This window comes from Schistocerca serialis, chromosome 5, assembly GCF_023864345.2.
Source record: "Schistocerca serialis cubense isolate TAMUIC-IGC-003099 chromosome 5, iqSchSeri2.2, whole genome shotgun sequence".
NCBI classification, from domain to species: Eukaryota; Metazoa; Arthropoda; class Insecta; order Orthoptera; family Acrididae; genus Schistocerca; species Schistocerca serialis.
Genome location: NC_064642.1, coordinates 355,297,996 through 355,324,439, shown reverse-complemented (window position 1 = coordinate 355,324,439; position 26,444 = coordinate 355,297,996). Strand labels below are relative to the sequence as shown.

General features: G+C 40.2%; 1 protein-coding gene across 2 annotated transcripts in view; it reads right to left on the bottom strand.

Moving 5' to 3' along the window:
- Positions 1-26,444, bottom strand: part of LOC126482391 (TP53-binding protein 1-like) — a 287,146-nt gene that overhangs the window by 52,230 nt on the left and 208,472 nt on the right. Inside the window, exon 15 of one of the 2 annotated variants that reach the window (XM_050106498.1) lies at positions 26,183-26,349. The exons of the other annotated variant lie outside the window; for it this stretch is intronic. Coding sequence (XP_049962455.1) covers positions 26,183-26,349 — 167 coding nt within the window. The remainder of the gene's footprint in view (positions 1-26,182; positions 26,350-26,444) is intronic. 2 annotated transcript variants of the gene reach the window in all.

Below are 26,444 nucleotides of genomic sequence, written 5' to 3'. Positions count from 1 at the left end.
TGAGTTTGGCCCAGCCTGCACCTGCTTGCAACCGCAAGGCCGACGGCCGTATCACCTGCCCCACCCCCTGGGACTGTCCCAGCAGTGCAAGTGAACTCCGTGGCATTCAAAGCACCAACTCTCTGGACAGATGGTCCATCACTTTGGTTTAAACACACTGAACCTCATGACCTCATTCGGTGGCTTCCCATCTCTAACAATAAACATTTAAGACAATTGTTGCACAGGGAGAAAATTGGCGAAGGAAGTTACCAAGTTCCTGCAATACCTCTGTACGTTAGCCGAATTGGACGTCCTGGACCCACTCCTACAATCCATACAGATATCTCACTTGTCAGAGATATATTGCAACCTGCTCTCACTAACACAAGAGGCAAATTTGAGCATCACAGACACAGTAACCGAGGCCTCCGCTCTGCATAGAATGCCCACCAGAGACAGATTGGACAACATTGCCTTGCGTCTTGATGAGGCAGGCCACAGCCCTCTGCGTATATAAACAAAGAGACTACATGTCCTCACGTGAATGGTGTAGCGTGTGTTCCTCATCCTCATCGGACTGGAACCAGAGTTTTATCACTGTCATTTCGACAACAGGTCATGTAAGTGCAGACTGCTGTGTTCTTGTGTGGGAAATGCAAACAGCAGCCTCTCACATCAGGCAGGCAAGTCTGCCAACAGCAACAGCCTGAACAGCTTTTGCAATGTTTAGTCATAGCAAAAACGACCACTAAGGTGCAGTTTCTTGTGGATACCAGCTCAGATATATGTCTGCTTCCAAAGTGCCTTTTGTGGCAACTGCAACTGCATATGATTTCACAACTTAGCAGCTGCGAAGGGTTCATGAAGAGCTACATGTGGACTTGCGACTTTCAATTTGAATATCAGTATACGACGGTCATTCAAGTGGCGTTTTATAGTCTCAGACGCAACCCACACTATAATCTGACTGCACTTCTTGTCCTTCTATGATCTCATAGTAGATGTAAAGAATGATTCCATTTCGGATCAGGTTACATCACTGAACGTTGCATGCCACTCTACAAATTCCAGCAACCTGTTGGTACACTTCCTCATCGCTCCACTGCCACTGGCGCACCTGCTAAATTAGATCCCCTTGATCATGTAACCCACTCAACAGTGCATCACATTGGGACCACGCACCCAGTCCTCCTGTTTTCTCAAAGCCCAAATGGCTGCCCCCCTATAAAATGAGTATTGCAAAATCAGAATTCCACACAATGATCCAAGCAGACATGGCACACCCATCAGAAAGCAACTGAGCCTCCCCCTTTCGCCTGGTACCAAAGAAACCAGGCAGCTGGAGTGTGGTGATTATAGAGAACTCAACTTCCAGACAACTGCCGAATGGTACTTTGTGCGTCACATCGGAAATTTTGCACGCCAACTGGCAGGGTATACTGCTTTCTCGATTTTCGATCTACTGAGTGCCTACAACCAGACTCACGTTGCAAAAAAGGACATCCATAAAACTGCAATAATCGTGCTCTTTGGATTGTTTAGATTCCCATAAATATCATATGGCTTGCAGAATGCAGGACAGAATTTTCATGGCTTTACCGATGAAGATTTTGGGGGGGATTGGATTTTTGTTTTGCACACATCACCGACATGTTGTTGGCATCATCATGTTGTTGTTGTTGTTGTTGTTGTTGTGGTGGTCTTCAGTCCTGAGACTGGTTTGATGCAGCTCTCCATGCTAGTGTATTCTGTGCAAGCTTCATCATCTCCCAGTAACTACTGCAACCTACATCCTTCTGAATCTGCTTAGTGTATTCACCTCTTGGTCTCCCTCTACGATTTTTACCCTCCACGCTGCCCCCCAATGCTAAATTTGTGATCCCTTCATGCCTCAGAACATGTCCTACCAACCGGTCCCTTCTTCTCGTCAAGTTGTGCCACAAACCCTATTCAATACGTCCTCATTAGTTACGTGATCTACCCATCTAATCTTCAGCATTCTTCTGTAGCACCACATTTCGAAAGCTTCTATTCTCTTCTTGTCCAAACTATTTATCGTCCATGTTTCACTTCCATACATGGCTACACTCCATACAAATACTTTCAGAAACGACTTCCTGACACTTAAATCTATACTTGATGTTAACAAATCTCTCTTCTTCAGAAACGCTTTCCTTGCCATTGCCAGTCTACATTTTATATACTCTCTACTTCGACCATCATCAGTTATTTTGCTCCCCAAATAGTAAAACTCCTTTAAGCGTCTCATTTCCTAATCTAATTCCCTCAGCATCACCCGACTTAATTCGACTACATTCCATTATCCTCGTTTTGCTTTTGTCGATGTTCATCTTATATCCTCCTTTCAAGACACTGACCATTCCGTTCAACTGCTCTTCCAAGTCCTTTGCTGTGTCTGACAGAATTACAATGTCATCGGCGAACCTCAAAGTTTTTATTTCTTCTCCATGGATTTTAACACCTACTACGAATTTTTCTTTTGTTTCCTTCACTGCTTGCTCAATATACAGATTGAACAACATCGGGGAGAGGCTACAACCCTGTCTCACTCCCTTCCCAATCACTGCTTCCCTTTCATTCCCCTCGACTCTTACAACTGCCGTTTGGTTTCTGTACAAATTGTAAATAGCCTTTCGCTCCCTGTATTTTACCCTTGCCACCTTTAGAATTTGAAAGAGAGTATTCCAATCAACATTGTCAAAAGCTTTCTCTAAGTCTACAAATGCTAGAAATGTAGGTTTGTCTTTCCTTAATCTAGCTTCTAAGATAAGTCGTAGGGTCAGTATTGCCTCAGGTGTTCCAATATTTCTACGGAATCCAGACTGATCTTCCCTGAGGCTGGCTTCTACTACTATCATCATACCCAGGAGAAAATAGAAGATAGTTACACATAGTTTTCCAGAGATTTGATGACTACAGAATACTTATAAATCCAGCTAAACATACCTAGTGCTAATGAAGTGACATACCTTGGATTTCGGGTTTCTGCTACCAGCATGTATCTACCAGCTGAGCACATCAACACAGCTACAAGTTACCTGACCCCAAAAACAGTGTGCAAAGTGAGTCACTACCCAGGAACGATACAACTTTTACGTTCATTTTTTATGTCGAGCTGCTGAAGGCCAGACGACCCACATACCATCCTCACTGGCTCTAATGTGAGTTATTTCCCACCTGTCACTTGGACTGATGAACTGCAGGCAGCACTTGAAGCCTGCCAGATGAGCCTCAAGCAAGCTAACCTCCTTTCTGCATCCAAGCCCCAATGTCCCGTTAGCACTTTTCTCAGATGTCTCATCCCATGCTGTAGGTGCCGTGCTACAACAGAACATAAATGGGCACTGGCAGCCTTTTGGTTTCTTCTCTAAGAAGTTCACAGAGAAGCAGTACTCTTGGCCACCATTTTCCACATAAGTGTTAGGAGCCTATGAAGCAATTTGGTACTTCAAATTCATGGTGGAACAGCATGCCCTCATTATATGCACAGACCATCAACCAACAACTTTCGCATTTTCATAGCCAGGAAATAACTACCCTGAAAGTAAATCAACTACCTTAGTTTTATTTCAACAATTTATAATTGTCATTTGGTATGTTAGTGGTCAGAAAAACATGGGTGCAGACACTTTGTCTAGACTGGAAAGCATTTCTTCACCTGTGAACCTGGCCTAACTGACAGCAGCACAAAATGATGGTGAAGAGTTAAAGGACCTGCTGAAAGGAAAGATGGTTCTGCACTAACATCTCCCAGGCGCTGAGGAACCGAGATAATCCGACGAATCAGCAGCCCGAGAGTGGCCATATGTACCTGCTCTCCTATGACACATGTTTTTCAATTCTCTACAGGGACCCAGCCATACGAAAATTCGCGCTATAAAGGCACTAGTACTGTCCCAGTATACAGAAGGCCTGCTGTACATGAACTCAGACCTGCAATGCCTATCGAAAGTTCAAAGTAACATGGCTGTAAGAGCTCCATTCGGAAGATTTGACATCCCAGTTGCATGATTCTCACGCGTTTACCTGGACTTGGTAGGACCATTACCAGTTACATGTAATTATCTATTCTGTCTCGCAGCAATTGACAAGTACGTCAGGTGGCCGGAGGTATTCCCACTCGACATGCAAACCCCTGAGAATGTGGCGCACACCTTCACCGGCGGTTGGATTCAGGTTTTGGCTGTCCCCCAGCAAGTGATTTCTAACCAGCATAGGCAGTGGGAAGCAGATGTCTGTTGCGCAATGGCCCAATCTTAAAGGACACACCTGAAAAGGACTTCACTATACCACACAGCTGCAAACGGCATTGTGGAGTACCTATGCTGTTCCTGGAAGCCAGCTATAATGAGCCACAGACGGATTCATGGACTGATGCTCTACCGGTAGAGCTGCTGGAATTGTGCAGTGCACTTAAAGAAGACGTGCATGCCTTCCAAGTGGAGGTAGTGTATGGTGACTTCTGAGTCTACCAAGAGAGTTGTCCAAACAACCACCTGGCCCCCTGCATTCTATTCAAGATTTCCTCATGGAACTCCAAAAGCAAATAGAGGCCATGTGACCAAATGGAACAACATGGCACAGAAAACAGGCTACCTTCACTGTCAAACACCTGGTAACAACAGATATGTTTTCCACCAACGTGGCCCACTGCGCAGGGCACTGTAAGGGTCCTATCAAGGTCCATACCCTCTTATAGGATTGAAATGATACAGCTCTCACTCTCCAGATTAAAGGAGTGGACACAGTACTGTCCATTGAACAGTGAGAGTCAGCCTATCAAAGTGCAGTGGACACCACCAAAATGCAGGCCACCACTGGATGCAGAATGTCACCACACTGCAGACGCCAACACTGCAACATCTCCTGAACAATGCTGTCTGTCTGGATGCTGGCAAGCTACCACCCTTCCTGATGCAGCAGTCACCTTGAAACACCAGCCGATCCAGCATCATCCAACAGAAACGCATTGCGGAAGGAAAGTGCAGTTCCGTTTCGATCCAGCTGACATTCATACTTCAAGTCAGTATTTTTTTTCTTTTCCTTGTAGGGGTGTGGTGAGGTGACTTCAGCCTATAGGCCAATTCACAGGTATCTGTTGACAACATTGCAAACAACCTACGTAGGGAAGATTGCCCTCTCCAGCAGTCAGTATACCTCCATCTGTCAAGGCATGAGAATCGGTGTGCGAGCTGTTACCTGATGAGTGTTACATAGCGATAACAAGTGGAACTATAATAGTACATGTGATATCAGTTGTGTAACTTCTTGTTGCACTGAATAACAAAATGTCATTATCTTAAAGTGAATCTACCATTTGTTAAGTAACCACATCCAGAAAAACCTGTGACTTTGTTTTAGTCATACATCAGTCAAAGTATTGGGTAAATCATTTTCACTTATGAACTTGCTTGGAGCAAAGACCACTTGCTGGAATTAGTGCCATTATATAGTCTTTATCAACTAGGAATATGTTTTCAAGTATACCACAATCGTATTGTGTTTTCAGGTATTTCACAATTTTACATCTGTTGCTCTGACTGAACTGATGAAAATGATACCCACATTTTCTTTTTGTTCACACTCCCCACAGTTTCACCATGCTCACATAGCTCAACATGCTTTTACTACAATAGATCTTGAAGATCACATTAAGTCGCTATTTGAAAAATTGCCTGAATTGTCAGCTGCCTCTCAATTACTGACAATAATTTACTATTAGTGTCCCCATGCTCCACTGCCAACAACTTACTGCTTGACAAATCTCATCTGTCTGTCTTGTAGAACACACAAAATAATTTGTTGCAAATACTATACTATCACTAGAATGAATCCACAGAGTGGTAAGTGTCACAATCTATAGAGTGTAAATGGAAAGATCGTTAGAAATGACAGTGTAACTCAGTTTAACAATTGTGCGTAATATAAAAGTAGTAAGTTCCAAGTTTAATGTTCTGGTCACTGCTTTACTACCTCAGCTGGATAAAATAGGGAAGAATATCAAATGCAACCTCACTGAAGGAATTATCGCATTTGTCTTGACTAATTTTGGGAAACCTGAGAAAAATTAAATTAGGATAATCATATGCAGAGTTTTAAGATTCCTACTTTAGACACTTTTTACCACCTGAATAAACTTCATACAAAAGAAGAAATGGGCAATCATCCTATCAAAACAGTTTTCACTGCCTTCTCCTGAAGAGATTTAGGAAATTAGAAGATAATCCAAATAAAATGGCTCATAAAATTTCAAAATTACCTAAATGTCTCAACAACTGCATTAGTCCACTTACTGAGATGAAAGAAAATGGTCAATTAGTGATGGATTAACCTGAACTTTCCTAATAATAGAAGATACCACTCTGAATATGAACTTCACAGAGTTAAAGAAGTATAACATACTTAGCATTTGGTGTATCCTGCAAACTATTGCATCACCTCATAAGGTGAATTTTATTTACATACAATACACAGAGTATTCATCTAAACTGTAAAAGATTAGTATCACATGAGGATTAGAACTGGTATGGAACAGCCTGATATTTGCAGTGTTCTTATCATCAAGGCCAAGACAAAACTTTACTAATGCCCTATCAAAGCTGCAGCAATGACAGTGTCTTGTGTAAGAAAGTCCATAAAAAAAAATAAGTAAATTTAATTTATTTTATTGCATATCATGAGAAGCAGTGAATGGCAAAATCACAAAGGGTAGGCCAATATTAGTTAATTGTTGTCCAGAGTTTCCCGATATTTTCATTCAAGAAAAAGACAAATGCCTAATTTTGCAGTAATTTTGTTAAAAATTTCTACTTTTGTGTTGCATCATTAAAACTGCTACTCTCAAATTTAGTGTATTATCATTTAAATTAAACTGACATGTCACTAATTATGCTAACTGTAGAAAATATGACACGATGCATATCTGTAGACTACCTCGAGAAAATAAATCAGAAATAATTACCATGTTGTGGAAACAGATGTGTGGAAACACTCTCCAGACCTCAGAAACACTGTACAATCCCCCCAGCAAGTGAAACACTTTGGCATATCATATAACAAGGATTCCATGAGGTTCAGTCTCTGGTTGAAAGAAATATTAATAGAAACTCCTCAGCTGGATTGCTAAGCCTAAAACACCTCATGTTTCTCTATTAAGGATGACTTCCTCAGCCTTTGGAGACATGCCTTTGGCACAATGCTTTTTGCATTAGCTACTAGAAATATAAGAGTATCTCACCTGCCACCTGTGCCATACCAATAGTCTCCATCTCCACTGTGTATGTCACTGTGATGTTTAGCCTGAAGTCTGAGCTAGTCCTCCATATTTATGACCCCTGGGGAGAGCATGTCGCAGTATTTTAAAGCATCCAGTAAATAAAGATTATGAAATACTATTAAGGACCAAACTATGATCAAGTAAAACAAAGACATAGAAAAACAAAAGCAAATGAATGGTCTTGTGTGGTCTAGTGTCACAGAATAAATTACAAAAAAAGCCTGACTTGACCAAAAATACAGAACAAGAAACTGCATGTAAAAAGAGCATGAGCAAAGAAAAAGTAAAAAAGTTGGCATACTTTCATTCAGACACTTGAAACTGATGTTAGAGGATACCAAAGACTACTTTAAACCTATCACTATCAGAGACATTAAAAGAATAAGAAAATGGGATGGACATTAACTGAGGAAGAATCATTGGTTTACTTATGAAAGGAAAAATGCCGATTACGTGGACAGAAACAGAAAATGCTCTAAATTAAATGAAAGAAGGGAAGCCTCCCGCAGAGGATCAGTTAATTGCAGATGTTAAAAAGCAGTCAGGATCAACGGAATATGAGAACTGCATGGAATTCTGAGAATAATATGGAGAGAATGGGGTACCCAGTGGCTGGAAAAAAGGAATTGTGAATCAACTATTGAACGATTGCTTTACTGTCACACAGCCTAAAGATACTGGAAAAAGTTGAGAGGTATTACGGAACCTCCAGCATGGATTTAGGATTATCAGAACCTTATACTCAGACAAATAATTAAAAAAATATTGTGAGAAAGTAAAAGACCTCGTAATAGCACAAATGTGAAGGACAATCAAACAACTTAAAATCAGAGATGGTTGAATAGTCTATGTTAAACTGAGTGACAGTCCAAATCCGCAACAGCTGTTTATTGTATTTTCACTGTATGATGACTGGTTTCATACCTTGGAAGTATATCTTCAGGTCACATAAAACTAATACTTAATCTGCCACGACTTCCAGTGTGCAAGTGTACATAAAAAGATGCCACTCCTTGGTAAAACCTTGGATGAAGGATGAAATGGTAGAAGGGCAACCGATCAGAACCATGCATGATCAGTACAACATCTCCAAAAGTCTGTCGAAAGACGAGCCAGGACAGCACACAACAATCCATGTATGATAAGAAGAAACCATCGTCAAAATCCGCGGGGGAAACAAAGAATTAAAAGACACACAATCCTTGGGAGTTCTCAGCATACTAAAATATATTGGCAGTCATAAAACAGAACTGCACATTATAACATTAACCACACAGTGCTCTAACTTGTCATTCTATTTGATGCTTGTCAATATATTTAAGAATGTTGGTGACTCCCAAGAAGTGTGTGTCTCTTAATTCTTTGTTCCCCATGGATTTTGATGATGGTTTCATGCTATCGTAGGTGGACTGTCACGTGCCGTCTGGGCTTGACTTTTGACAGAGTTTTGGGGGTATTTTACTGATCATGCATGGTTCTGATCAGATGCCCATCTGCCATTTCATACATGGTTTTACCAAGGAGTGACGTTTTTATGCGCACTTGCATCTGCCAAGTCGTGGCACATGAAATCAATTTTATATGACCTGAAGATATACCTCCAAGGTATGAAACTAGTCATCATACAGTTAAAATGCAACAAACAGCTGTTGCAGATCTGGACTGTTGCTCAGTTTAATGTAGATTATTTTACCATCTCTAATTGGTTGTCCTTCACTTTTATATACAAGTTCTTTGGCTGCAGTTGCCCAACCTATAATGTTATTTGCCTGGTAAAAGTGTTTCTATATTTGGAAAAGGCATTACATGATGAATGGTTGTGCCTCCCACTCACAGCTCAAAAACATGACTGTAAATTCTGGGCCCCCTTTTACTAGCTGGTGATTGACTTCTGATGAGATCTCCTGCATTTTTGGACAAAATGTCAGTTCATAGCTCTGTACATCACTCATGCCCTTCCAGCCTATAAATTTTAACTCAGGTAAACACAAGCTGTGAAAGCCTTCAGTGTATAATTATACAACGTAACTCTGGAGATGAAAAAGATTTCCCTCCCCCCCCCCCCCCACCAGTGTTACGCCAAAACTAAAATACATATATCGTTCTGCTGACATCACACACCACATTCATTTACATTATTGGGAGAAAAAATAAACATTTATGTTAAATCTGAAAAATTAATTTTCAGTCTGCAGCAGAGTGTGTGCTGGCAACTTAAAACAATGTGTGGGCCGGGGCCTCAGACCTGGGACCTTTGCCTTTGCGAACAAATGCTGTAATGATTGAGTTATCCAGGTATGACTCTACATCTAGATCTATACTTCACAAGCCATATAATGGTATGTGGCAGAGGGTACTTCTGATACCAATAACTGATGCTCCCTTCCCCATTCCACTTGTGAATCATGCATGAGAAGAACCGTTACATCCTTAGCTAAAAAGACAGGTCTTGTGAACAATACCGAGAATTAGTTAGAGTAAAGACGGAACTTTGGGTGTGGCAGAAGAAGCCACAAGGGCTACACGTGCTAGGCTACTGCTGCCGACTTGGGTGGCCTATTACGGAAAAGTCATGCACTTGGACTACAGGAGCTCAGGAGAGCGATTCGGGTGGCCTACAGAGATAACGGATAGCTTACTCGACAGAATTAATTATGTGTAGACCTTAGACAGTTAAGATAAAATATGTGACAGAATTAATGAAGCAAGGTGCTTAGGCATTAATTACAAGACCGAGAGGAGAGAGGGCCTTGCTGTGGAGGCTACAATACGTCACGAGAAGCCAATGGAAGCCTTAGGGCAAATTCAGTGGCCTTATATGGAAAGACTTCTTAACTGCTCCAGACAGTCTCTGAAAGATCACTTAAAATAACAAATTAATACAGCCACAATGTGATGCCTTAGATGCTATGACATTTCAGGGACTCGCGGAATCTAAAGACAAACGGGAACCAAATGGCAGGACTGGGCAGATGGAACAGAGATAGATAGTTACTGTCTCTTCTGTGAAAGAACTTGGCTTCAGCAAGGAGGCAACTCAGCTAGGAAGATTCAGAATAGACTTCAAGGTTAACTATTCTTTTTGAGTGCTTAATCTCCTCAATATGCTCCATCTCCTACATCCACACCATGCAATTTACATCAGATTGTCAAGCCTCCCTTTTGACTCTGTTGGCTGACTGAATTCCTTGAAGCACAAACCCCTGTCGCTCAATCCCAGGCAAAACTCATTCACACCATAAACAAATGATTGTTGGTAAGCCTCTGAATTAGATCTAATTTCTTGAATTTTCTCTTCATGGTCATTTCGTCAGATGTATGTGGGAGGAAATAATATGCTGTTCATCTGTTCCCAGGAAGTGCTCAGTCAGTGATGCATAACGTCTCTCTTGTAATGTCTGCCACTGGAGTTTGTCGAGCATCTCCTCTGTTACGTTCTCATGCTGACTAAACAAACCTGTGATGAAATATGACACTCTTCGTCAGATCTTCTCAATCTCCTCCATCAGTCCTACCTGTTATGTGACCAATACTGATGAAGAGGTCCCACAAAGTGGTTGAAAAAGCACCTTGTAAGCCACTTCCTTTGTGAATGAGTTGCATTTCCTTAAGATTCTTCTGGTGAACCTCAGCCACGCATATGCTTTTCCTACTATTTGTTTTACGTGCTCATTCCACTTCAGGATGCTCTTGATAGTTACTTCTAGATATTTTATGGTGGATATTGTTTCCAGTAAGTTGTCATCAGTTGTTATTGTGCACTAGTGGACTTCTTTTCCTGTGCATGTGGAATACGTTACATTTACATTCAGGATCAACTGCCAGAGCCTGCACTATTCATTGATCCTCTGCAGATCATTCTGCACATTGAAATTGTCTTCTAGCATTGCTACTTTCTTATAAATAACGGCATCATCTGCAAAAAGCCTTAAAGAACTCCTGACGCTTTCTAATCGAACATTTATGTACATTGTTAACAGCAATGGACCTATCACTTCCTTGGGATATTATTTTTACATCTGTTGATTTTGTTCCATTACAAGCGACTTGTCGAGTTCTATCTGTATCAAATGCTGCAGCAAATCTGGCCTGAAACTCATTACACTCATATAATTTTCACTGAAAAGTGCAGGACAGTGTCAAATGTCTTCCTGAAGTCAAGGAACATGGCATCAGCATGTGGTGGTGGTGGTGGTGGTGGTGGTTAGTGTTTAACGTCCCGTCGACAACGAGGTCATTAGAGACGGAGCGCATGCTCGGGTTAGGGAAGGATTGGGAAGGAAATCGGCCGTCCCCTTTCAAAGGAACCATCCCGGCATTTGCCTGAAACGATTTAGGGAAATCACGGAAAACCTAAATCAGGATGGCTGGAGACGGGATTGAACCGTCGTCCTCCCGAATGCAAGTCCAGTGTGCTAACCACTGCGCCACCTCGCTCGGTGCATCAGCATGAGTGCTATTGTCTACATTGCTATGGATCTAATGGAGGAACAGAGCAAACTGAGTTTTGCAAGATCTTTGCTTGTGAAACACATGTTGATTTTTATAATGGAAATTTTCATTCTCCAAAAACTTCACAATTCTAGGGCAAAAAATATGTTCCATAATTCCACAACAGAGTGATATCAATGATATAGGCCTATAATTCCGTATGTGCATCTTTCGCACAACACTTCTTCAAAACGGGAATGACTGGTGCTTTTTCCAGTCACTAGGTACCATTTGTTGCTCCAGCCATATACAATAAACTGGTGCTGGAAGGCGAGCAAGTTCTTTCTCATAACCTTTTGTAAAATCTTACAGGCATCTCATCTGGTCCTGATGCCATTCCACTATTAAGTGATTATAGTTGTTTTTCCATTATCTGCCCTTTTGACAGTCATACAGTGATTGAAAGGAGGGACTGTGTTATAATCTTCTGCTGTGAAACAATTTTGGATAAATGATTTCAATATTTCGGCCTTTTCTCTGTTATCCTCCATTTTGGTGTCAGTACGGTCACTGAATGAATGAACAGATGAATTTGAACCGCTTACTGATTTTATGCAAGACCAAAATATGATGATTTTTACTAAGATTGGTCAACAAAATTTTATTTTCAGTCACTGAATGCTTCTCTCACTGTTCTCCTTATGCTCATTTTCACTTTGTTTAGCTTTCATTTTGTCAACTAGGTTTTGACTCCTCTTTAGCCTGTGATGAAACTCTGTTTGTTTACACAGCAATTTTCTAACATGGCTATTAAACCATGGTGGGTCTTTCCCATTTCTTAACATCTTGTGCAGAACACGTTTGTCTAAGGTGCATTGAACAATGCTTTTCAATTTTTTCCATTTGGGCTCTACATTTTCATCCTCAGTAGTGAATATTAGATGCTGACTACTTAGATACTCTGCAATATGTATGCTGACACTCCTGTCGCATTTCCAAATTTCTTAACATTCCTTCTAAAACCTGTAGTAATAATTGCAATCACAGCCTTATTATCACTGATACCTTCTTCTGTGTTAACTGATTCATTAAGATTGAGTCTGTTTATTGCTAGGATGTCTAAAACATCATTTCAAGAGGTGGTTCCCTGATTATCTGCTTGAAGTAATTTTCAGACAAGATATTCAGAATAATGTCACACAAATCTTTGTCTCTGGTACCAATTTGAATATCATGACTCTCGCAATCCATGCCTGGCAAGTTAAAGTCACCCCCTATCACAACAGCATCATCAGGAAAATTATTAACAATATTCTGCAAGTTCACTCTGAAGCGCTCTACCACTACAGCTCCTGAATCAGGAGGTCTATAAAAGCATCTGAGTACCATTTTCGACCAGCCTTTGATGCTTGTCTTCACCCAGATTAATTCACACTAGGAATCCGGAAAATTTGGTTAGATATTATCTAATTCCTTGCTGCAATAAATACACCATCAGCATTGGTCACTGACCTATCCTCATGATAAATATTCCAATCTGAACTTAGGATTTCATTGCTATTAACTTCCAGTTTCAAACAACTTTCTGTTTCTACTACTATTTGGGAATTATTATTTTCAATAAGCCATACTAATTCTTTAACCTTTCCTTGGATGTTCCTGCACATTAGTAATATCATGTTAATCTAATCTATATCTGATCTGCAAGGATGAGCATTCCCTGGGAACACTGTGGCTGATGGGACTTTGATTTTTGCAGGCAACTCATCTCTGATCCAACGGAGAGGGAGGATGTTCTGTCTTCAAAACCCACATGTGCATGCCGCATGTACTCTGCTACCCTAATAGCCGTGTTCTGTGTGTAGTGCACATATTAAGGGGAAACCTACAATTTTACATTTGATAGAAGACATTGTCTGCTCCAAACCAGATTTCTGCGATCGACCCTAGGTACGATGCTACAAATAGTTAAGTTAACCCACACACTGTGATGCTAGTTACCTCCACCAAATCAGGCATCCACCAAGAGAAACCAGGGATGATGTCAGAACCCAAGTGGCAGGATCACTCATGCTGACAGGTGCCACTATTTGCAGACAGGTGCACCCGATGTGCTCAAGACTAGGCAGGAAAAGAGGCTGCTGGCCCAACAGGAGAGGCATCCCATGCTGGCTCGGAAGTATTACCAGTACTGGGTAGCACCTCAGACCTGTTGGGGAGCCAGTAGAAGCCAGCTGGGCAGCCCTTTCCCTCTTTTGTCTTGTGACACAAGAACCCATTACTGGCTACCACTTACTCTCAAACGAGGACAGACTGGTCAGACATTGTGTATCGGAAGATGCAGTGACAACCATGTCACCCAGGGATTCCAACGACACCACAGGTGTCACAGGTCTCGACACTGGTGTCCCAATGCAGCTGCAGCTTTGAGCAGTAGCCTGAAGAATATCAACTGTGGCCAATGCAGCTTACAACTGTTTATGGACAGCAGTCAATTTTCCTTGTGTCTGCTTACAGCAAGCACAGTCTCTAGCCATTCATACTGTGTAAAGAACCTGAATAAGGTCTCAAAAAATACAAGCCAAGTGATCAAGGGTAACTTAGAAAGTACTAACAGATCCCTGCAAAAGAGAAAATTACCTGCCTACGATGTTACTGAGGTTGGAATGTACGCAAAATACATAGAGAAGAATAAACAAAGAGTAAAATCTGGTCTGCAGAGTTCTCCCTATAGCCTGAGACAGCAAGCTCTTAAAACAGAAAAATATTTCTCTACTGAAAATCAACAAGTACTCACACCTGACTCCCCTCCCCCACACAGCTTTACTTCTGTCAGTATCTCATCTCCTACCTTCCAAACTACTGTGAAGTATTGTTACTGAAGGATGTAATGCTGTAAGGGTAGGTCGTGAGTCGTGCTTGGATAGCTCAGTCTATCAAGCACTGTCCATCGAGCACTTGCCCTTGAAAAGTAAAGATCCCAGGCTTTAGTCCTAGTCTGGCATATCGTTTGAACTATGTTAAGCCCATTAAATTTACCCAGTTACAGAAAAATAGCTTTGTAATCATACATTTAAGAGTTTTATAAAACAAAATAAAGTTATTTTCTGAGACGTGTCACTAATCCATCAATATTTCATTATAGTGTGAAAACAGCAATCTGGAGTCAAGTTGGCTTCAGCATAACTGCAGACAGTTGATAATGTCTGTGTTTACTGCTGGGATGGAAAGTTGCTTTTCTACTATTCCCCCCTCAAAACCTTGCTGGTTTCATCAACGAAAACTCATTCTGCCACATTGATACTGACATCTTCAAATTCTTAACTTGAACTCAAAGTAATATTTTTATTCACTGATGTCATAGTCCTTGATACTTTTGCCCAACAAACCATACCAATGTTTTGGAAATATCCATAATGCTATGCAGTAATTAATTGGCCTACTTTCTTAGAATGGGACTATAAATGCAAGTATGAAATATGAAACTTTAGTTTCACAAACATGTAAATCAACATGTCATCTACCATGTCTGCTTCTATCGGCAATAACAGCACACAATACATGATATCACGCAAACATCACTGTTGTCATATTTTATTCAATATGATTTCTACTTTTGTGAATGTAGTGATAGCCTGATCTCCAGAACAGCTTGAGGTCTTGGTTAGACTGAAAGGCAATAATTTGATTGAGTGTTGACAAAGCTAATGAACACAATTCCAAAAGAGGCAGTAGTGTGTCATATAGCAGTAACGTTCTAGGAATGTTTAAACTCAAGGCAGGAAAATGCAGACAACTGTAGCTGAAGTTTAGAACAATAGTTGACCAAGCACTGTAAATATGTGTACCAAATAGAACAGTTGATGATGGGTGGTATCCTCCATGATATACAGTTTCTGTAAATAAGTACCTAAAGGAGCAGCAAGTAGTGCACAACAGATTAAAAGAAAGCATAAGAGTATCAATAGATGATAAATGAAATGTTAAACACTATCAAAAGACAACGGGTGAAGCTTTTAAAGACTTCTGCATCAGAATCTGATTGAAAATGTCTCACAAAATGCAAAACATTCTGGTAATGTATAAATGTTGTCAGCAGCACCTAAGTTAACACCCAGGTGCCCTTGGATGACACAAGAACTGAAACAGCAAAAGTGATGAACCCTGTTTTCAAATTCCTTTACAAAGGTAGATACAGGAGTATTGTTAAAGCTTAATTCTCACACCACTGCAAAGTTGAGTGACATAACATTTAGTGTCAGTGATATTGAGAAACAGCTGAAATCACTGAATTTAAACAAAGCTCCAGGGCCAAATAAAAATTCCTATCAGATTCTATGCAGAATTTGTGGTTTAATTAGCTGCTCTTTGATCCATAAGATACTATAGATACCCTGAACAAAAAAACTGCTCCAAGTACTTTGATGAAAACACAGCTCACACCCATCTGTAAGAAGGGTAGCGGAAGTGATTCACAAAATTATCAGCCAACATCTTTGACATTTATTTGATGTCAAATCTTGGAATACATTCTGAGCTCCCACATAATGAGATAGAACAAACAGAATGAGGTCCTGCATGCCAAACAGTATGGCTTCTGTAAACTTATCAAAAGAAATTTGTGACTAGATTGAGGATTTTTTAGCAGGGACAGCACAGATGCTATCTTGGTTGAAGACCCACATAATCTATAGAAGTAACTTCAGACATGCCGCAGGGAAGTGTGCTGTGACCCTTGCTGTTCCTGTTGCATATTAATGATCTCGCAGACAATATAAATAGTAAGCTCAGACTTTGCAGTTATCTATAATGATGCACTGTCTGAAAAAGCTGCACACACATTCAATCACACCTTGCTAAAATTTCAAACGGATGCAAAGACTGATAACTGGCTTTAAACCTTCAGAAATGTAAAATTATGCATTTCACAAAATGGAAAAAACATGCTGCCCTATGACTGCATTATCATGGGTCACAAGTGGAATCAGCCAACTCATAAAAAAACCCTGGCAGCCTGAATTTGTAGGGAGATAAAATGGAATGATAACATTTGCTGAATTGTAGGTAAAGCAAACAGCAGGCTTTGGTTTACTGGTGGGATGCACGGAAAAATTGAATCAGTCTACAAATTGCTTACAAAACACTCGAGCAAACCATTCTGGACTACTGTTCATCCATGTGGAATATACAGAAGGTCAGCACACATGGTCTTGAGCTTGTCTGATGCAGAGAGGTGTGTCACTGGCAAATTTTGGAAGATAGACACCAACTATCCTTTGAACGTTTCTTACAAAGTTTCAGTAATGAGCATTCAGTGAGGAATTTAGTAATATGCTACAATTCCCTATATGTTGCTGTTTGCTGCTGTAGTTACTCTGTCGACAAGTATATACTAATTACAGTGCACATAAAGGCATTAAAACCATCATCCTTCCTGCACTCCACATGGGAATGTATCAGAGAAAGTAACATACCTACCCAGTTATAAGGCCAGGCTTTATCCCAATCTATCATTCGGAACACACAGGGTGGTCATCTTATAGTCATAGATTAAACTGCTGCTGCTGAGATTAACATTTTTACATTGTTTCATTGAGTATGCAGGAGTCGCCTTACTTTTAGACATGAAACGTTGGCTACTGAGGTCTCGTGCAGATTTATTTTGAAGAATTCAGAAAGGCAGGCTGGGCAAGTGATAGTCACCTTCGAATAGGCTCAAAATTTCATGACATGCCAACGTGCTAGGAACAGTTTTTTACATTGCTTGAACAATCATGTGACATTTGACTCGTGCAGCACTAGTCCAAGGAGTAAGCGATAAACAATGAACTAGGCACCATAACAATCTATTGCTCTGCTTAAAATTTGACAATCTTATGAAACATGGGACGAAACAGGACCAAATTCTGTCATATTACAAACTCTTGTTGTATTTAAACAAGTTTGCACTATAAGTTCTCCTACACGCACGGATATCGTGTACAAACATTTTGCTGCTTTTTAAGTAAATGTAATGTCCTCGAAAAAACATTACTTGATTCTGAACGTAGATCAATACTTTGATTAGAAGAGGCTGTAATGATTTACTGTGTGGATTGCAAATGAGAAGTCTGGTTGCTGTTGAAATAATAGATTACCATGTAAAAATGTTACCAGCTTTTAATCAGATTTAGAGCATGATGCTGACATTCGGATGAAACAAGAAGGAAAATTTATCATGAATGAATTGTCTAACAAATGAAATAAATCATATTAAATTGACTGTAATGGTTGTCGCGAAAATAAATTACAGCAGCAACACCCATTGTGGAGATAGCACCAACACACACCAGTAGATGGCAGCACAAGCGCAAGTTTGAGAATTGGACTGAATCATGACTACGACCTTTTATTTATATTCAGCAGCTGCTGTTACATATGACTTGCAGCAAGAAAATATTGCAGTCTGTGTCCCACAGTTGTTCAAGCATAGCACACAGCACTATGAAAGGGTTGAAGGGCGAACAGTGACACCAGCTTGTCTGAGAACTAGATGAATGCAGAAGCGAAGTAGTGAGCAGGCAGCAAATTATGCCATGTCGCCAACCGTGGGAATTTATACCACGTACTTTGTTTTCCTACCCCCATGAACCATGGACCTTGCCGTTGGTGGGGAGGCTTGTGTGCCTCAGCGATACAGATGGCCGTACCGTAGGTGCAACCACAATGGGGGGGGGTATCTTTTGAGAGGCCAGAAAAACGTGTGGTTCCTGAAGAGGGGCAGCAGCCTTTCCAGTAGTTGCAGGGGCAACAATCTGGTTGACTGACTGATCTGGCCTTGCAAAACTAACCAAAACGGCCTTGCTGTGCTGGTACTGCGAACGGCTGAAAGCAAGGGGAAACTACAGCTGTAATTTTTCCCGAGGGCATGCAGCTTTACTGTATGGTTAAATGATGATGGCGTTGTCTTGGGTAAAATATTCCGGAGGTAAAATAGTCCCCCATTCCGATCTCCGGTCGGGGACTACTCAAGAGGACGTCGTTATCAGGAGAAAGAAAACTGGCGTTCTACGGATCGGAGTGTGGAATGTCAGATCCCTTAATTGGGCAGGTAGGTTAGAAAATTTAAAAAGGGAAATGGATAGGTTGAAGTTAGATATAGTGGGAATTAGTGAAGTTCGATGGCAGGAGGAACAAGACTTTTGGTCAGGTGAATACAGGGTTATAAATACAAAATCAAATAGGGGTAATGCAGGAGTAGGTTTAATAATGAATAAAAAAATAGGAGTGCGGGTAAGCTACTACCAACAGCATACTGAACGCATTATTGTTGCCAAGATCGACACGAAGCCCATGCCTACTACAGTAGTACAAGTTTATATGCCAACTAGCTCTGCAGGTGATGAAGAAATTGATGAAATGTATGATGAGATAAAAGAAATTATTCAGGTAGTGAAGGGAGACGAAAATTTAATAGTCATGGGTGACTGGAATTCGAGAATAGGGTAAGGGAGAGAAGAAAACAGTAGGTGAATATGAATTGGGGCTAAGAAATGAAAGAGGAAGCCGCCTGGTAGAATTTTGCACAGAGCATAACTTAATCATAGCTAACACTTGGCTCAAGAATCATGAAGGAAGGTTGTACACATGGAAGAACCCTGGAGATACTAGAAGGTTTCAGATAGCTTATATAATGGTAAGACAGAGATTTAGGAACCACGTTTTAAACTGTAAGACATTTCCAGGGGCAGATGTGGACTCTGACCACAATCTATTGGTTATGAACAGTAGATTAAAACTGAAGAACTGCAAAAAGGTGGGAATTTAAGGAGATGGGACCTGGATAAACTGAAAGAACCAGAGGTTGTACAGAGTTTCAGGGAGAGCATAAGGGAACAACTGACAGGAATGGGGGAAAGAAATACAGTAGAAGAAGAATGGGTAGCTCTGAGGGATGAAGTAGTGAAGGCAGCAGAGGATAAAGTAGGTAAAAAGATGAGGGCTGGTAGAAATCCTTGGGTAACAGAAGAAATATTGAATTTAATTGATGAAAGGAGAAAATATAAAAACACAGTAAATGAAGCAGGCAAAAGGGAATAAAAATGTCTCAAAAACGAGATCGATAGGAAGTGCAAAATGGCTAAGCAGGGATGGCTACAGGACAAATGTAAGGATGTACAGGCTTATCTCACTAGGGGTAAGATAGATACTGCCTACAGGAATACTGAAGAGACCTTTGGAGAAAGGAGAGCCACTTGTATGAATATCAAGAGCTCAGATGGAAACCCAGTTCTAAGCAAAGAAGGGAAAGCAGAAAGGTGGAAGGAGTATATAGAGGGTCTATACAAGAGCGATGTACTTGAGGAGAATATTATGGAAATAGAAGAGGATGTAGATGAAGATGAAATGGGAGATACGCGACTGCGTGAAGAGTTTGACAGAGCACTGAAAGACCTGAGTCGAAACAAGGTCCCGGGAGTAGACAACATTCCATTGGAACTACTGATGGCCTTAGGAGAGCCAGTCCTAACAAAACCCTACCATCTGGTGAGCAAGATGTATGAGACAGGCGAAATACCCTCAGACTTCAAGAAGAATATAATAATTCCAATCCCAAAGAAAGCAGGTTTTGACAGATGTGAATATTACCAAACTATCACAAACTATCAGTTTAATAAGTCACAGCTTCAAAATACTAACGTGAATTCTTTACAGACGAATGGAAAAACTGGTAGAAGCCGACCTCGGCGAAGATCAGTTTGGATTCCGCAGAAATGTTGGAACACGAGAGGCAATACTGACCCTACGACTTATCTTAGAAGCTAGATTAAGGAAAGGCAAACCTACATTTCTAGCATATGTAGACTTAGAGAAAGCTTTTGACAATGTTGATTGGAATACTCTCTTTCAAATTCTAAAGGTGGCAAGGGTAAAATACAGGGAGCGAAAGGCTATTTACAATTTGTACAGAAACCAGATGGCAGTTGTAAAGAGTCGAGGTGCATGAAAGGGAAGCAGCGGTTGGGAAGGAAGTGAGACAGGGTTGTAGCCGTCCCCGATGTTATTCAATCTGTATATTGAGCAAGCAGTAAAGGAAACAAAAGAAAAATTCGGAGCAGGTATTAAAATCCATGGAGAAGAAACAAAAACTTTGAGGTTCGCCGATGACATTGTAATTCTGTCAGACACAGCAAAGGACTTGGAAGAGCAGTTGAACGGAATGGTCAGTGTCTTGAAAGGAGGATATAAGATGAACATCGACAAAAGCAAAACGAGGATAATGGAATGTAGTCGAATTAAGTCGGGTGATGCTGAGGGAATTAGATTAGGAAATGAGACGCTTAAAGGAGTTTTACTATTTGGGGAGCAAAATAACTGATGATGGTCGAAGTAGAGAGGATATAAAATGTAGACTGGCAATGGCAAGGAAAGCGTTTCTGAAGAAGAGACATTTGTTAACATCAAGTATAGATTTAAGTGTCAGGAAGTCGTTTCTGAAAGTATTTGTATGGAGTGTAGCCATGTATGGAAATGAAACATGGACGATAAATAGTTTGGACAAGAAGAGAATAGAAGCTTTCGAAATGTGGTGCTACAGAAGAATGCTGAAGATTAGATGGGTAGATCACATAACTAATGAGGACGTATTGAATAGGGTTTGTGGCACAACTTGACAAGAAGAAGGGACCGGTTGGTAGGACATGTTCTGAGGCATCAAGGGATCACAAATTTAGCATTGGAGGGCAGCATGAAGGGTAAAAATCGTAGAGGGAGACCAAGAGATGAATACACTAAGCAGATTCAGAAAGATATAGGTTGCAGTAAGTACTGGGAGATGAAGAAGCTTCCACAGGATAGAGTAGCATGGAGAGCTGCATCAAACCAGTCTCAGGACTGAAGACAACAACAACAACAACAACAACAACTTTGGTTTTTTAGGAACATCTACCACATTTAAATCACAGTTTGCCTTAATCCATTTGCAGCCCAAATTGAACTGACTTTAAAATTGGACAAATGCTCAACTCAACAGTGGTGTACTTATGTGCTTGTGATGCAATGTTGTCAATGCTCACCATGATGTATGACAGGAATGAAAGGGGATGTGTCAATTGCTGGTTCTATGCAGGCAATGAAAAAGCAGTGGGCAGACAATATGTTTGGAAGAAAAAAATATTGGAACATTCTCACATCAGCACAGTAGCGAAATCCGACATATATTTGACTATAAATGTCATATTAAAGCAACCTAATTCTACGACTGATTGTTCTTCTATCTAACCCAAAAACAGTTGTGTTCTCGTGTCCCACAGCAGCCACAACCTCAGAAATCATGTCATATTCAGAAGAAACAGCCAAATACTTGCAACAACAAAGACAGAAATTTCACAGCTGTGCTATGGCGACGACGATGATATTGATGATTAAAAATAGTGGTATCACAGATGACAGGAGTGAAAAATGTAGATTTATTTTTGTTTATTTTAGTTCTCCTTATATTATCAAAATGCAGACAATCAATAAACGGCATAAATTTAGAATAGGTACAACGTTAACTTTTTAGGCAGATACTTTATGTCAGTAAAACAGTTTGTAATTTTGGTTACTCAGAATATGCTACAAACAAATTTTTCTCAGAAGCCTCTTCAAAAAAAGCGGTCATCTTATACTTGGGTAAAAACAATATGCAATGTGAGGAATTGTGGAATATACCCTCAGCCACACACATCACAGATGTTTGCAAGTATAGATGTAGATTTAAATTTTTCTGTCTATCATATGTGACAACAGTGATGTTTGTATGATGTCATGTATCCCATGCTGTGATTAACTAATAGCAGCAGGTACCATGTTAATCTACATTTTTGCAATTATCAAGTGCTATATGTACAGGTTCTCATATTTATACCTATTTGCTATGGAAATGTCCAATTTAATTAGTGCATAACACTAAAGATCGCTCCACAATGCATCATTCTTGGTACAATTTGTTGTGAAGAAGAGTCAGAAAACGTAATAACAGCAAATAATAAAACTGATATTGGGATAGAGTTTTGTTGGAAGTAGTGTATTTCCATCTGATACAACATCTAGCGCAAAAAATTCTTAACAAGGGAAATGAATTGTTATTTAAGGTTATAGGCACATCGCAGCTTTGAGAAAGAAAGTTCAAGATCCAATTTCAACATCAAATAACTATCAGCTATTGAGAAACTGCAGAAAGAATGAGTTTGGGACTCTTAACAAGGGAAATGAATTGTTATTTAAGGTTATAGGCACATCGCAGCTTTGAGAAAGAAAGTTCAAGATCCAATTTCAACATCAAATAACTATCAGCTATTGAGAAACTGCAGAAAGAATGAGTTTGGGACTAAGTGTACATGGTGGCAGCCAGTCAAGGAATATTTTAGGGAATTGGTTTAAAAAATTTATTTAAAAGGCAGTTCTGTCCAGTTACAGCTGCTGACAAGAGATGCCTTGAGTCCTCTGCTGAAACTGCTAGTGAATTCACGCCACTGGTTTTAGCCAATAGCGTGCGTGAGATACTGATCACGTGTGTGGACACTGGAGTGGTCTGCGGTGCAGAACACAGTTGCTTCTCTCTCTTGTAATCCAGACTTCGAGCAGAACAAACGTTTTTTTGGAAGGCAGAGCCTCTGGCTCTGCTTTTCACACCCGGCCACCAACGTAATTTAACATGAACCGCTTCCCCTTCCACTGCCCATTTCAATTAATTGTTCGACCTCCTACACTGGCCTAAACCTGGTAACTTCCAACCCTAGGCGCGCCCCTTGTACACCGTACATTGAAATACATCCTCTTTATTGTGCCTAATTTGCTGGTTTGTCATTTAACGGCAGCCCTGGATGCCCACTCTCTAATCCTGACAGCTCGACCACCTGCACCCTGTCGTCACGAAGTATATGTAACAATTGCCTCCACCCTTTCCCAAACCTTGTATACATTTACAAAAGCCAACATGAGACAGAATGAAAGATGAGACGAGATGTCAGGATAAGAGAAGAGATACGTAGCATAGGAAGAGAGAGGAAAGAAACTGCAGTTGATTAAGCATAGCTGGATGGCAATTGCGAAGTGCGTCTGGACAGTCAGTTACCATCTGTTGTGTGCTGCTGCTGTGGCACAAGGAGATATATCCAAAACACAGAAACAGACATAAAAGATTTGTTGCATTACGAAAACTAGTCTGTAAACCATGAGTGACATTTAACTTTAGACAATTACAGACTTGAATGTAAAGTTGTACTGGAATATAAGAGGAATGTTCTTTTGGCAACATTTAAGTTATATCACCTGGGAAAGCTCAAGAAATCTGTTTATATGGTAACATGGAGGTCTACTTGTGAGATATGAACAGTGACAACAAAGTTGAGTTGTAAACAAGCTTTCTGAACTAATTCACTTGTGATTAATAGCTAGACAAACCCATTGACATTGTCCATAATGACACTAATGAAATTCTCTTTCTGCAATCTCTGTCACATATAGCATCTCACACCATCCTCTATTCACCCTGCACACAAATGTAGCTCCCGCAGTGCTCCAGCATCCATGTGCTATCATTTTGGACACAATATTACTCTGATGTCTATTCACCCTCCACTCTTTACTCATATTTAGGTCATTAGACATGATGTCCGTCAAAGACCCTTGAAGTAATGATCAAATTCCTATACCAAGAAAATATGTTCTTCCCTTAGAATTGCTTTACCTTTGATAACTGTAGTTACTTGGATATCAGAACCAGTGATACAATCCTAGATGAGATATATGGTATTTACCTGATTATAAGACCGAGTCTTTCCTCAAATCCGTCATTCGCAAAATACAGTGTTATCTTACAGTTGCGAACTAAACTACTGCTGCTGAAGTCAAACTTTTACACTGTGTAACAGACTCATATATGGGTCTGTCACAAAATCGCTCACACTAGTGTTCGTACTCGTGATGCTGGTTCAATCGTGGAAAATGTCCAATTTGACTACAATTTGTTTTAATAGACTTTTATTTAATGTATTTAATTCATTCTCTCACAGAGATTTGGTTCATCCTTTTTTTTTTCCCCTACTACTAATTCTTTTCCAACTCCTACAACAGTTATGTGGGCAACGAGCACTACATTAGTAATGTGTGTATAAGCTGAGAATTTGGATTTGATGGGAGTCATGCTAGGGTAGTTCAAGCAACTACAATGATCACTGTGCCCGGATGGCTTAATGGTCACAGCATCAGTCTAATACGCAGGAGACCCAAGTGTGAATCCTGGTCTAGCACATATTTTCAACTTTCCCCATTGATTTAAATCAATGGCCCCCATTGATTTAAATCAATGACCACTCACAGCCAATGTCTGTAATCCCTTTGTGTCTTAATTTTCAGAAATCGCTTTATTTTTAATCTAATATACCAACCAGACCTCTGCCAATTAGTTTAACAACATCTACCTATGGGAAGACTTCTTTCACATACATCCCCTCTTGAAACCAAAAGATCAGTTAAAAACACTTTTGTGGCATTTCAATAGAAAACACTGCCTCTTCCTGTAATTGTGCTTATCCCATTGAAGATGTGTCTCAACCTAATTGGTAACATATCCAACATTTTTAAATAGCTAGAAATTTTGCAGTAGAAGATACGAAACAACAATATGATAACTTCTACATCTACATACATACTCCACAAGTCAGCGTATAGTGTTTGTCAGAGGGTAGCCTGTACCACTACTAGTCATTTCCTTTCCTGTTCCACTTGCAAAAAGAGCAAGGGAAAATGACTGCTTATAAGCCTCCTTGTGAGTCCTGATTTTATAAAAACTGTTTCCTTCAAGAAAGTGCAAAGTATCTGTGAAATGATACAAACAAATTCAAAATACAGTGAAAAAAATCAAACGCATGATAACCTTTTTCCGTCATACAGAGTGCATTTGCCCACCTTGAATTTGTATCACAAGGTATCACAGATAACCAGAATTAAGAACTAAAACAACTGTGTGAAACAAGGCAGTAAAAACAGTTCATATTATGAAATACACAGGATGAGTTCATCTCCACCACAATCCTCCCAGTCTCACAGCACTGAAATGAAGCCGTTTATAGACAAAACAAAAATGACCACAGTTTCATATGCTTCCTACTCACCAGATTATCCCTCTGTTTCCAAAAATGAAAAGGGATCCAAAATCCTTTTTATGACACAAATAACTTTAAAAAAAAAAAAAAAGACAACACAAAAGCAACATCTGCAAAACTAAACACGGTGGTCTTAACTAACACTTTCTTAAAAATTACAATTGGTCAGTTGATTCAGAATAGCATGTAGTCCAAACATCTAGCAGGAAAATCTGTCACTGCTGTCCTCCTGTCAGCAGGAAATAACTCTTACTATAAATCTCTCCTGGAGCAAGACAACTTGTCATTTCCTGAATTTTACTTGAATATAACTAACACAGAGAGATATTTTTTTATTACTCACTCAAATCAACATCAGCCAAACGACCCGGTGTGCTCGGTGCAGGCAACGTCACAGTGGCTCCTTCAAGCAACAATCGTGCTTGATCCTCAGTAAGAAAAATGTCACGTCGTGGCACAATTACTTCCCTATCATCTAACTCGACGCCATACTGTTCTTCATTATCCTGACTGAAGCAGGAATTCACTTATTAATTTTACTGCCTCTCTGACAGAACATCTGATTAACATATAGTTACATGACACATACCGTAAAATATTTTAGC